Source organism: Brachionichthys hirsutus, chromosome 12 (genome assembly GCF_040956055.1).
Source record: "Brachionichthys hirsutus isolate HB-005 chromosome 12, CSIRO-AGI_Bhir_v1, whole genome shotgun sequence".
NCBI lineage: Eukaryota > Metazoa > Chordata > Actinopteri > Lophiiformes > Brachionichthyidae > Brachionichthys > Brachionichthys hirsutus.
This window is the reverse complement of record NC_090908.1, coordinates 8,624,370-8,638,887: the sequence shown is the minus strand read 5'-3', so window position 1 is coordinate 8,638,887 and position 14,518 is coordinate 8,624,370. Positions and strand designations below refer to the sequence as shown.

Here is a 14,518-nt window from a genome sequence, read left to right as displayed (position 1 = left end):
CCCTTTTTAACTCTCAGGATCCATGCTGATCACTTTGGTTATGTGAGAGTTTTGAGTTTGTTGATCTGAACACAAGAAGTGTTGAAGTCAAAAAGAAAAGAAAATTGGTTTGTGCCAAAAATCATGGATGCTTCACATTCTTTGGGGATGCAAGTAAAAACACGGCTCCATATGCATTTCCTTAAAGGCTGTAGCTGTCCAGACATTCACCTTACGTTAAAGAGATGATCTGAAATGGAAAGAATCACCGCTGTAAAATCAGTAAACAGCAAAACCCACGGTTTCACAGAATGTAGATTGAATCATTCTTTGTGTCGTGTGCAAGTTTGGCGTAGGTTTAGAGATGTTTGGGAGTTTAGAATGAAGTATTTTATGAAGCCGCAGGACATTATTAAAGGATAGAGTGGAGACGGCTCGGGGAAGCGTTGAAGCACTTGTCGTAGATATGCATTATAAAATGTTGATTTATGGCGTCTCGCTACCTCAGCGTTACAAAGCCGTGCTATCATTACGTAGGCGAAATAGAAAAGCCTCCAGATGATTTAGAAACTTGATGTAGGAAGAAACTACCTTTCTCAAACTATTATGATGGCAACCCGCCGCTGGGCATTCATACTCAGTTAATCTAATGAATCATGAGGAATGGAGGGGGGAGCAGAGTCCATAAGGAAAAGAAATAGCTGTGTATGATATCGGGAAGGGAAAAAGGTAAAACACAGTGGGTGTTATGTGAGTCATTATTATAGGAACCCTGACCGTGTTCAATGGGGGGTGAATAAGACTAATTACAGGTCTAGAAAACAAAAGTGTTTGGGAGATCAGGTTACCTGTAGGGGAGATGACGTGTCCATGTGATGACGGGCACGCATGAGGAAAGGGATCATCGTCAAACTGTTGGTGATAAAGTGTGATTTCCATTTCAGTCCAAATCTTTTCAAGCAGGCCCAGGCAAAGCTAGAATGGAACTCAATAGAGGGCATCGCTCCGACAAGGTTAAACAATCCTACACATGTCTGCGTCCCCGGATGATGTCTCTCCTTTCCATAAAGTTTTATGGAAATTAGTTCAATAGATTTTTGTGTGGTTAGGGAAAATGTAAAGAAAACGGTGGCTGCGCTATGCTGTAATTATTACTTGGTAATACGTGATGATTTCTTGCCGCTGGTAAAGCGAACTCTTTTCCCTTGCTCACTATCTTTATGGTAACTTTGACAGAGCAGTAGTTTAATATTTAGCAGACACGAGGATGTGACTGTTATTGACAATATCAACTAACTTTTCAAAAGGAATTAAACATCAAATACTTCGCAAACATATTCCTTCAAGTACTTAAAACCTGCAATAACCAGGAACATCCTCACATTTTGAGCAAATTAAAGATTATATTGGAATGATATTTGTGGTCGCCCGGTTAATGTACGTACAATGTTTCAGCCAAATCCATTATCTCAGTCCTTAGCGACTAAAAGTCTTTTTTATTTTTTTATTTTTTTTGCCAGGGGGAGCAATAACGTCTTCTTTTGTGAGAGCAGGAGGTCTAAAGGGATATTTAGAGATTCGTCGCTTAAAACAATTTCTTTCTACAGCCAGACCTACAAGTCTGCTCTATGGGAGACGTGAATCCAAGCTGAATCTGTAATGTGGTGGAACGGGTACCTAAACAATGATCTCTAAAAGCTTCATGAAGCCGAAAGGAGCTGTAGATTCTGTCCATATAGTGTCATTATAAAAAGATTAAATATATATATTTTAAATATTTAGAGATGCTCCAACTCGACTTGAGATAATAACTGAACAAATCCAGACATGTAAAAGAAAAGGATGTTCAAGGTTTTCTCCTTTAGTCAAGGATAGTCAAGCATATTTGTTTTTCGTGATAGAACATGTAGAACTTCTTACATGCCTTCATTTTTAGTTGGAAAAAATGTGTTTGAAACAGATGGAGCCTACCTTTGGTCATATATCACTTTTTCTAATGACATTTCACCAGACAGGGAAAAGTGATTGGAAAGAGGAACTAAGATTTTGTCTGAACGTTAGGCGTGTGTCGGTGCTGTGTCTACACTTTTTCCAAAAAAAACATTCGTGACAAATCTTTGCAAAACACCCAGAGTCACGTGACCTGAGGGATATTTGTCATCTTTTACTGTTTGGCTAAGATATTACTTCTTTATTTCTTCATTACCTTAGGTAACTCTCTGGATATTTATTTCCCTTGACGCATTCAGGATATTCAAAGCAGCCTGTTCTCCCAAACAACATCTGCTAAAATGTGTCACAGTCTCCTAATTTTGTCAGATAACATATGAAACCAGATGGAGGGCTCCCAAGGGGTCAGGGGCCCTCTTTATTTCTGGTACTGTGTGCACACAAACGCACTCAGACGCACACATTGGTCGAAGATGTAAGCAGCTAGAGGACACCACAGAGAGCTGTTGTTATAGATTCCGAGATGGCCTGGAGGCTAGAGGCCCATGATGGATCAGACATTGATTTGATTTGAAGTGAATGTGAAAGCTGCCGCCCGTGCCCTCTGCCAGAGTGGTTAAGCATGATTGAGCAATGGTTGTCTGGAGGGTTCACTCAGGAAACTGTAAGTGGACCCGGTGCTAACAATTACCTTTTGTAAAAAAAAAAAAAAAAAAAAAAAAGAATCTTCCGGAAATGAATTGTTGATTCACATACACATGAAAAAAATAGACATGTAAAATATTTATGGATACAGATATGTTACTTTTTTTATATGACATTAATTATTCTATTCTACAATTAACACAGTTAAGGGTAGATTAACTAGAACCTGAAATTCTGCTCAGCAGTCATGAAACCCTGAGTTATTTGAACGTTTCCCAACCTACAGCATAAAATCATGAAGGATTTACCCAACAAAAGTGACCCGTTTTAAATTAAAAAAAATGTATCCCCCCACAGTTAGAGCAGTTGCCTCCCACCCTCCCTTGTTGTTGACCTGCTGTAGGCAGTGGTAGAAGTATCTGGATCAATTATTGAAGAGAAGTACCAATACCACACTATTTGATACTATATTATATTGTTATGGCCAGCTCGTCCAAGGGCACAACCAGGAAGACGCACAGTAAGTTAACCATGAACGTATTTTTAATGGCAGAACTTAAATTAACACGGAACAAAACACAAGCCGAGCAATCAAAAACTACGCTGGGGAGACTGGAGGAAGCATCTTGCCATCTTGGAAAGGCCACGCCTTGATAGCCAAGGCCACAGGTGGCGTGCGTCTCCCCGACGAGATGGAAGGGAGGCAGGCATGTAGAACCTGCAAAGGGAGGAGCGCAGAAGTCCAGCACAGACACAAAATGTATAGCCCCCATGATGAAACGACATTTCATGATGTTAAAACGTTACCTTTTTTGTGTGTTCAGTTATTCTCTGTGTCTGTCAAACATTAATTAAGTGCACTCAATGCAGAATAATCTCTCTCCCTGTTATATTTTAAAAACACATCACAATTTCCAATGATTTAAATAATAACAGGCACTTCTATGAAAAAAATCCTAGCTTTTGAAAAGTGTACATAATAGTAGGAGAATTTAATTCCATCCTGCCTCTGGCCATTTGTAGTTTATTGATATTTAAATGAGACGTGATAGATTTGTCTTAACGTTCTGATGGCACCAGGTGTTCAGTTATGTTTTTCTCTATAAATTAATCACTTTCTTGTTTCTCTCTTCTACAGTGACTACAACCTCTTCACAGAAGAATATGCATTTAGCATTTACATCACCGGGGATTTCCTGAGGTATATTCAAAGGAAGTGATCCCTTTGGCACCTGCAATTTGTTTCAAATAAACAGACTATTTAACAAGAACCCAACCTTGAAAAACAAGAGCATTGCATTCCTGTCTGGACAGATTGATTGACAGATTCTTTTCAGAATAGAGAATAAACACAGCATTTATTATGGTAATGCAGCAACAAGGATGGAGACAAAATCAAAAAGACGGGAGAAGCAGCAGAAGGAGAATGGAGGGATAGGTTAACAGTCGGGGAGCAATAAACACTTGAAAACACAGAAGGTTTATCTGGGGACGAGACAAAAGTAAACGGCAAATCACAGCAGAGCGTGGAGCTAACTGAAATGCAAACACTGTTCTCGCTGTCATACAGATGTTATTGATGATAACCCAGAAGCTTTGTTGACACTCCTGATAATGGCGCGTTCAGCCAGATGCCTCGGGGCTGTCTTCTCTGGCCGCCACAGCTCAAAGCGAATATCCAAGTGTCTGACTCCTTGACAGATAATAATCAGGCTAAACAATTTGAGTTCATATAGGAGCCTGCTCCCACCTGAGGACTGAAAAAAACAAACCATGTCTGCCCCGAGAAAAGCTGAACTTTATCACATCCTGTTTGTCAAACTCCCTGAGGTGATAAATCATGTGCACTTTGCCGTTAATAATTCATTAATAGCTATTGTCTGACTCAATGTCTGTCATGTGAGAATGCGTTTTGACAGGTCTGCTGAGGTGGTGTGGATCATATTGTTCACAAAAGCGTTATGAGACAGCGGAAACATATTCCATTCTGAAAAACGCCTCAGAACAAACACAGAAAAAAAAAGAGCACCTGTTATATCCTGATCAATAGCTTTCCTGTGGGAATGCAGCACCATTGGTATGCTGACAGGGCGACTAACTCCTCTACGGTTTCCTGTAGCTCTAAAGCAGGGGCCTGCTCAAGAATCAGAAATCCTTAGGTCCGGATGTCGGTCCGAGAACAACAAATCCAGATGTATTATTTACTCCACATCTTTTTTTACACAAAAACACAATAATCCTCACAGATTTGGGGAAGTGTGTGTGTGTGTGTGTGTGGTAGAAAAGGCAACAGTCTGTATCAGTGGAGAGATCTACAGTCTTTAGACTGAAAAGAAAATAATTCAATTGTGCCAACAAACAAAACCCAAAGGCAGTTGAGTACAAAGGGCTGCGGGTCCCGAGCGAATGCCTTCAGGATTTTTACCAAAGAGTTGGCCCGAGAAAGAAGCTCCATCATAGAGCTGAGGGGCCACAGCGCGTCGGTTTGTTTGAGCAATAAATCTGCTATTTTTTTAATCCTCGAGGGGAACCATGTACCTGGATACAAACAGGTGGAACAACAGTCTGACTCTCCTTTTATTGGCATCGTGTCATTCTTCTTTTTGAAATAATGCACATTTGAGACTTCCAGTTGGTTTTTCCTCTGTTTCCTCTTTCGCAGTACGAGCTGAAAAGCAGCAACAACACAGGCGACAGACAAAACACCCAGCAGAACAATGAGTCTACCTGCATTCACCTCAGGTGTGACAGAACATTGGCATACCATTAGAGTCGCTCTCCTGTCGGCTCCAGCCTGTCGAGCAGATTATGATTAACTTCTGTGACTCATCAACTGAAGAGTGAGAAAAACATTTTTTTCTTATCGTATTTTAATTCTTTTTTATGTGTCATGACAGCGGCAATGGATTTTTATGTTATTTTTTTTACAGCTGGCCCTTTGCTGTTGGAATTTTTTTTTTTTTTTTTTTTGCTTCAGGCACTCACTGCAGACGGCGTCATCTTTCAGACAAGGAGGCACCACAGGAGAAGTGAAGCATCCCTCTGGCCAGGCCTGATAGATGTTCCTCTGCTGGTTATTTGTTCCGACCTGGTGCTGAACACTCACCAGTCACACTCCTGATCAGAATCTCATGTCACTGGGCACAGGAAGCTCTGTCCAGCGATGATGGTGTTCACACATAAATACAGCTAATTGTTTTTTTTTAACTGCTTAAATAATGAATGGCGCCTCTCCTCGTGCGCTGAGTGCTGCTATAAATCAGTGCTAAAAGGTAAATGGCGAAGGCGATGGGTTTTTACGAGCAGAGCGACTCCGGAGAAGCTAAGATGTCAGGTTTGCTTGAGTAGCCTGACACCGAGAGGTAATGTTTAAGTGTCTTTATGTTTTCTTTGGCCTTCCTCTCAATAAGATGATAAATAATAAGTGATTATTTAGCCTGTTCTCTGTTGGATACGTTGGTGGTGTAGTGGTTAGCGCTGCCGCCTCGCAGCAAGGAGGAGCAAATCCTACCTGCACGGGATTTGTATGTTCTCCGCGTGGGTTTTCGCGGGAGAAAAAAAAACATGCACCATAGGTGAATGAGTGTGTGCATGAATGGTTGTCTGTCTCTGTGTGGCACCGCGATGTGCTGGCGACGCGTCCGGGGTGTACCCCGCCTCTCACCCATAGCAAGTTGGGATAGGCTCCAGCAGTCCCGCGACCTGCAAAACAAAAAGGAAGCAAGAAAATAAATGCATAAATAAAATAAAACTATAATTCAGACACCTATTTAGCTGAACTCATTCTATTTTAAATTGATATACAACCAATCAGCCATGTTTTTGTTTTTTTTAAGCAAAAAGTAAAACTCCTGCTGATATGTAATTTAAGAATATTCTCCTTCAAGACCAAAAGTATTAATGCGGTCCGGTGTGGCAGCAGGTCTCTTAGCGCTCCCTCCCCCCCCTGGTTACTTGACTCTGGAAAGCTTATCTACTGTCATCTGCCCTATTGTCCCTGTTATCTGAGGCGATCAGGGCCGAGCTAATCCTCTGTCCTACTCCACCATCCACGCAGACCAGATGGAGCACCTCCACCTGCAAGAACTCTCGCTCTGATCTTCAGTCATACACGAGCGCAGCCGAGAGCTCATCCCGGCGTGTGGAGAGAAGAAAAGTAACTGGAGGATCTGCTGCAAAACAGTCAAACAGATCCTGTTACTGCATGCAGGCCTCTGATCTGCTGAGGGGGTGAATGCTGCATGACCCTGTCTCTTTCTGAACAATTTCAACGATTCTGTAGATAAATTATGATTACTTTTTTCTGCTTTGTACATGATATAAATAAATAGTAATGGCCTCCATAAGGCATTACACACTGCTTTCTGTCGGGTCTGTATACTGTATAAAAATTGTCGTCTTGCCCACCCGGACGGTACGGCGTCTCCTTCAAGCTCGGCTCCTCGGCCAGAGGCCTGGGAGCTTGAGGGTTCTGCGGAGGATCTTAGCTGTCCCCAGGACGTCATCATTCTGGGCGGAGATGTCGGACATTGTTCCTGGTATCTGATGGAGCCATGCAGCCAGCATGGGGGTTACTGCCCCTAGTGCCCCGATCACCACTGGCACCACTGTTGCCTTCACTGCCCACATTTTCTCTAGCTCTTCCTTTAGCCCCTGGTACTTGGTATTTCTCCAGCCTTTCGTGTTGTGTTTCGTGTTTTGTATACAGATGTTCCTGTACACTATTCCTGCAACCTGGTTATGTTGTTCTGTGTTTGCGTTGCCTGCCAGCTTATTACACCCTGCTGTGATGTGCTGCACTGTCTCAGGGGCTTCTTTGCACGGCCTGCACCTGGGGTCCTGTCCGGTGGGGTAGAACCCGGCCTCTATTGATCTTGTGTTTAGGGCCTGTTCTTGTGCCGCCATGATTAGTAGTGCCTCTGTGCTTTCGTTCAGTCTTGCCTTATCCAGTCACCGGTATATATATTGCAAGGCAAAACCACAATGAAGACGTTAGTGAAAAAGGAAAGGGAACCCCGGTTGCATTTATCTTGGACTCATAGAAAACACCCTTCCTATGCAACAACAAGCGGCATTTCTCAACCAGCCTTGTGGCTCACTTTGGATCTGTGCCATATACAGAGGGGGGGGGGGGGGGTGTTGTTTCTACCCAGAGTGCCTGAGGGCAGTGTCATCCTTTTCAGTTTTTATTGGTTCATCACTGTAGTATAATTCTGCAGGGGCTCCCTGTCAGGACAGGCAGAAGCAGCATTCTATCAGCTAATCAGTCCGAAAATGTTCAGGGGTAAAACATCTACTCCTTCCAGATGTTGCCCACCAACGTTGTCAGATAAGTGGAGGAAGAGGAGCCTTGCTTGTGTTCCAGAAAGAAAGAAAGAAATCACCTTTGCTTCCCTAGCTTTTAGAGGCCAGGATATTTTAGACTGACTTTGGAGTCTCTGAAACAGATTTATTCAGAAATTCAAATCCCAATCTTTCATGCATAAAACAAATGACTGTATCAAGCTGGATGACTGTCAGTTCATAACACATACAGTGTAAGTAATTATAATATAATATCATTGTGGCACACAGGCTGATTTTGTCTGTCGGGTAATGCAACCTAGATTTAGGTCACGGAAAATAAACGTTTAAAAGGACCAACGACATTATGATAATAATAATAATCTATGCTGAAATTATATAATCATTCATGTTTGCCCTTGCAAACATTTTGAATAACGCAGCTTTGAAGCCATGAAGTTTATTATATACATATGATGCACCATGAAATAATTTTATCATGGAAACGTAATCCTAAACAAACTTTCGTATGAACATAACAAGGAAATATGATTGATTAATGTAGCTGTAGCACATTACAAACAGTAACATATGTTGCCTGATAGCATGTTTCATATGTTTTCCTTGAGCTGAATAAAACGCTTTCTTAGCCATAACCATTGCTTTTGTTGCCTAAACCTGCCCACAGACTGGAGTCTGGGCTCAAACCCTCTGATGACACAATCTGCAGTGTTTCATTCAGTAAAAAAAAAAAAAAAAACACTGTCTCTGAATATAATCCAGGTAGTGATTATGTTTCCCTCATGAATGTGCTTGTGCTTGTGAACGAGTTGTATATAAGCAAGGTTTTTATTTTTTATTTTTTGCAGACAGGATTGCTCAAATCCAGCAAAGACGTATAAGAGATTATGGTCACAAAACCTGCATTTAGGATTAAAATCCTATGATAATTGACTGTGAGTGCATCATTTCTGCAGTTTCACACACCTCAACTTGACAGAAGACAAAACTCAAACAAAGGATCAGGAAGAATGAAGGATAAATCATGTTGGCCGAGGAACGATGACCCCCCCACCAACAATAATAACAACAGCGCCCCCCCCACAACCCTGAACATAGCATGCTTCACACACCAACCGTGGAGAGATGGAAAACACAAGCGCCTGAGGGAGCCTTGACTGGAAGACAGATAAAGAATTTAGACATTCCAGTGTGAATAATGAAAATAACTCACATACAAACACGCACAGCAGGCATTCAGATCATCTTATATAATTTAAAAACAACAAAATCCACTCTCGCCTTGTCTTCATTCCTCCTCTGAATATTATAGCGGTCATAACTTTGCACTGAGCTGCAAAAAAGCACAATATAAATGTACTGAAATAAAGAAACTCCATATTTTTATGTGCCTCTTACAGTGTGGATGATGCTTAGGTTACATGAGGCGTGACGATGGTTTTGGTGCACTGTGAAGAGCACTACTATACCGCACAGAAAACTCTTGTCTATCACAAATATCTAAGTTGACACATATTAGCAAAGATTTTTATTTTATTTTGTTATCTGTGTTAAACTCTAGCATACAAAGCACATTTTAGAGCTCTTGGGTGAGATTCAATGAATTTGAGTTTCTCAAAAACATTTGCCACATTTATGGCCAACACCAAAATTTGACTACAACAGCAAAAGTCTGATCTAATATTCCATTAGGTAATTTCTTCTTTTTTTTTTTTAAGGTGATATATTCAAACACGGATATCATTATTAAAAAAAATATTCTGCACAGACTTGCTGCGGGTGCTGGGATGAGTTGCCGCTGGACTGCTGCTGTTGAGGGGACAGTGCTGCTCATTCTTCTCTTTATCTCAGTGGCATTCTTCTACCCCATTTCAATAGCCATTCTTCACTGAAGAGCCCCTTCCCAGCCGTTCACACTTGTTGTGATTTGTATTCTAAGTAGCTCACAGATCTTTTGTATTCTGGGCCGATAGCAATCTGGATCCTCACACTGACAGTGGAAGGTGCAGATATCCTGCTGAACCATGGAAAAAGAGGAGAACTTATTTATCACGAGGAGTGGCACCACTTTTGTTGAAACCCGACAAAACTATAAACTCGAATGAAACACAAACTCCTAAGGTGATGAAAGGTGAACTGCAAAAGCAAAATGATTGCACCTTTTGGAAATTTTGCATGAAACGATTGATTTTAAATTATATATATATATATAAAAAAAGATGAAACAAGCTTCAACTTGAAGCCAAACGAAAATGGAATATTTTCATTTTCTGACAATCACCAAAAACAATTCACCCTGAGTTAGAATATTTTGATTTATCTTTTCAAAATTACTTCAATTCCTCTTAAACACTACATCATGTCAGCATATTCCCAAAAAAAATAATCATGCATAAAATAAATAAATGATATCTGTTGGAGCCAATTACGTGATATGTGTACCGCATTTTGCTCATAAATAATTATTTCACTCAAGGACTGAAAGGTAATTCAAAAGTATAATTTGAAAAAGTGTTCACATTTTAAAACACATTACAATGAATATAAAAGCAAACATGGAAGGAAATGTTTTACAGAAGCTCTAAAAGTGAAAACAAAAACCATTTAGTAAAAAGTGACTCTTGTGGAACTCCCCTCTGTCGGGAAAGTAATTTGGGGAATGTAAAGAAGAAGAAAAAAAAAGAAATGCTGCATGTCATCCGCCACGTAGATGAAATTCAGGAGTTGTGCCTGCAGACAGATAACAGGGAATCTGTCTGTGTCTGAATGATGTTGATAAGAGTGTCATATCAATACAGTGGGCTTTCTCTGAACTGTGGATTTGTCTTGTTTCTCTCCTCAGGAGTCTGACTGCAGGATTAGTCTGCAAAACACTTTGATCATCTTTTATAAACTTCTTTCAATCCAGTGTCATACAAATGCGTGTTTGTGAGTGCTTCTTATTACACTATAATACTTTTATGATTTAGTTTCATCACTTAGCTTCCATCTACGATACAAATCATACACTGCAGAGATTACATTCTTGGTGAACATAATGCTAAGCAGTTATGTTCTACACCCGTGCACACAGATGGCAGTGGGGGGGGTTTTCTAGTAGGATTTGTTTTTTAAGATTCTGTCATGACTGTAATACATCACTGTGTTTCATCACAGCACATTACTAACGTTTTGAAACTAAACTGCGGTGAGGTTTTTTTCGTCATCAGGTTTTGAATATCAAGTCGTAGTAGCGTTTGCTCAACCTCAACCCTACCTTAACCATCCCAGGCCAGTTGATCATTTGTTTCAGCACTAATGTGCAGGGAATCAGTCTCCCACATTAAAATATGGCGATGTTATGCGTTGAATTGATCTCTTCTCTCATGTAACATCATATAACAAAGACAAGAAACAGTATCGGGTGTGACTTCAGATTTTACCTTCTATTTGAAAATGCTACTGTGAAACTAACAACTTGTGAATCATCACAGGAGGCACCTTAAATCGTGTTGAACAATAACATATTTTATTTTTCTGAAAACAATTTTGTTTTTTTTTGTTTTCTAAATATAGGTATATAGATAATTTTATAACACGATAATGTGGAAATACATGTCAGTGATGTCACTCTAACGCCTGCCACGCCCATTACCTTACCACACGGCGTAAACGCGCAATTCCATTTTGAAGTGAGGATGGCGTGACTCCGGTTTTCTAAAGTGCAGATATATAGGGTGACCGCAGTTTTAGGGAATATGCATGCAACTGCCGTCCCGTCTCCATCTGCGAGAGAAGGCTGGAGAGTTTCGTGCGCGCCCCCCCCCCCCCCACCATCACTCACTACGAGAGGAATAGTAAAGAGCCTTTTGATAGTTAAACCCCACATTATAGAGTTGCGCGGCGCTTTTCAAATCTGTTGCAGCTCATTCAAGCTTGCAGACGCGACAGTACTTGAGAAGTGAACAGATTCGGACCTCCGCCGATGAAAACTGTCAAGCTTTTTAAATCCTGTTGACTTTATTCAACGCGTAATAATAAAAAATAAAATAAAAAAAGAAAGAAAAGAAACGGTGTGCCTCGTCCAGAGATCTACCTTTTTAGGGGAGGAGAGCATCGTGTTATTCCGCCCCCCCCGCCCCCCCCCCCCGCCCCCGGGGGGCCGAGGCCACGACCACAGGCGTATTTATTTGCTCACAGCGTCGTTAACGAGATCGACTTGGTCACAGACAAACACGCGTTGGTCCTGACTTCACGCACCGAGCCGCTTAGGATCATTTTATCTGTTTACTCCCATCGTTATGCATGTAAGTCACAACGTTATCTTAAGGACTATTTTTAAATTCAGTGTAAAAAAAAATAATATATATATATTTAACATTTTCTTGAAAGTAAAACAAATATTAACTTTTACATTTAAATGCAAAAAATAATTTTTTATAATTTTTTTAAAATGTAGATAACTCTGAAGTTTGCATCCTCTTTTTCTAACGCTGTAATTGTCTCCTCTTTTCAGTTCATCTTGGACAACACCACTGACAACACGTCAGACGAGTCCGGAGACTTCGACCTGGACTACCAGGAGCCATGTGGTGCGGCGTTCAGCGATGACTTTAAGAAGATCTTTCTACCTGTCGTTTATGGAACGATATTCTTTCTGGGAATCATTGGCAATGGAATTGTCATCGTTGTCATGGGCTACCAGAAAAAGGTCAAAACGATGACGGACAAGTACCGGCTCCACCTCTCCGTGGCTGACCTCCTGCTTGTCCTCACACTGCCCTTCTGGGCTGTGGATGCGGCGAGCAGTTGGTACTTTGGAGGTTTCCTCTGCGTGTCGGTGCACGTGATCTACACAATCAACCTGTACAGCAGCGTCCTGATCCTGGCCTTCATCAGCCTAGACAGGTACTTGGCAGTCGTGCGAGCGACCAACAGCCAAGCCACAAGAAAGCTCCTTGCGAGCAAAGTGATCTATTTGGGTGTGTGGCTGCCTGCAGCTGTGCTGACTATCCCGGACCTGGTGTTTGCGAGGCAGCAGAGCACATCGTCTTCAAACTTCCTTTTCCTTGATGAAAGCATGGACAGCGATGACTCCAAGGCCATCTGCCAGCGCATCTTTCCACAGGAAAGCAGTGTCATATGGACAGTCGCTTTCAACTTCCAACACATCCTGGTGGGCTTCATACTGCCTGGTTTGGTCATTCTTATTTGCTATTGCGTCATCATCGTCAAGCTTTCCAAAGGTGTCAAAGGCCAGGCACTGAAGAAAAAAGCTTTGAAGACCACAGTTATCCTCATTCTGTGCTTCTTCACCTGCTGGCTGCCATACTGCATTGGCATCTTTTTGGACAACCTCATGAGACTAAATGTGATCTCCTCCTCTTGTGAGCTGCAGCAAGCGGTGGACAAGTGGATTTGTATCACTGAAGCCCTGGCCTATTTTCACTGCTGTCTCAACCCCATCCTCTATGCTTTCCTGGGAGTTAAATTTAAGGAGTCAGCTCGGAGTGCTCTGGCAGTCACCAGCAGGTCAAGTCAGAAAGCGACTCTCATGACAAAAAAGCGCGGGCCAATTTCATCCATTTCGACGGAATGTGATTCGTCAAGTGTTTTGTCAAGTTAACAAACGAGGCAACGCTAGACCTTGTGCCTTGCTTCTCTCGAGGGAGAAGGAAACTAAACTTTGAAAGAACTTACTACATTTTGTACAGTTGTAAAAAAAAAAAAAGTTTTGTTTTTTTGCATTTCAAATTGTTTGCCTGTGCTGTGTGGGTTTTTATTGCTTTAAGTGTGTTTGTTTTTACACCTCAAAGCCCATTGCGTTCTCAGGCAGTGCTTCGTTTTCATTTTAACGATCAAGATCCACTTTCCCTTCATCTTTATGATTCATGTTGCTGTATCACAACTCAGGCATGCATGATTGTTGGCCGGTCTTGAAAGCTGTATATAGTTTGTGGCATTTGTGTATTTGCACTTAAATTGTGTGATTATCTGAAAGCTGTTATTTATTGTTGTCGTCCACACTGGAAGTTTTTTTTTTTTTTGTAAGTAATGAGACTGCATGCTGCTTTTGTTGTTACCATTTCGTTTGAATGTAAAAATAAAAAAACCAAATCCTCTCCTAATGACTGTGTGTTCTGTTTTTAAGTAACATTGCCCCATCCCCCCCCACCCTATCTTTCTCCTCAGGGTTTGGGGGGGGGGGGGGGGGGGGGGGGGTGAGTTGTCTCTGACCACAAATGTTTCCAACTGATCTGTCTAAAAAAGCAGAAGGACTGAGCAGTCTGGCCCTGTAATTGGAGGAACATCTGTGCACCTTTACATCTAAAGCAGTCGTGACACAAAAGCTTAAGTCTTTGGTTAAAATTAGCCCCCATGTGGCTCTTTCAAAAAGAAAACAGCATGTTAAGCTCTCCTTTCACTTCTTTTCAGTTTTCCAGATATACAGCCTCTATAGTGTTTGGCTTGTAAACTGGTATTATCCTCATTCACCTCATAAAGTCGGTCACCGGGTCAACTCACAGAACAAAAAATACACTTGTTCAGAACACCGGCTATATATTTTGATGATTCAAACTGGGTCACAGTCTTTGTTGAAAATAAATTGGTCATAAATCTACTGTCTGTGGATTCTTCCTCATAAAATACATACAAGGGA

General features: G+C 41.3%; 1 protein-coding gene across 1 annotated transcript; it reads left to right on the top strand.

The window, feature by feature from the left end:
- The first annotated feature begins 12,535 nt into the window (after nucleotides 1–12,535).
- Nucleotides 12,536–13,977, top strand: cxcr4b (chemokine (C-X-C motif), receptor 4b). Its single transcript, XM_068746114.1, has one exon. It carries the CDS (start codon nucleotides 12,551–12,553, stop codon nucleotides 13,481–13,483), a length of 933 nt encoding a protein of 310 aa, XP_068602215.1. The 5' UTR covers nucleotides 12,536–12,550; the 3' UTR covers nucleotides 13,484–13,977.
- The last annotated feature ends 541 nt before the right edge of the window (nucleotides 13,978–14,518 follow it).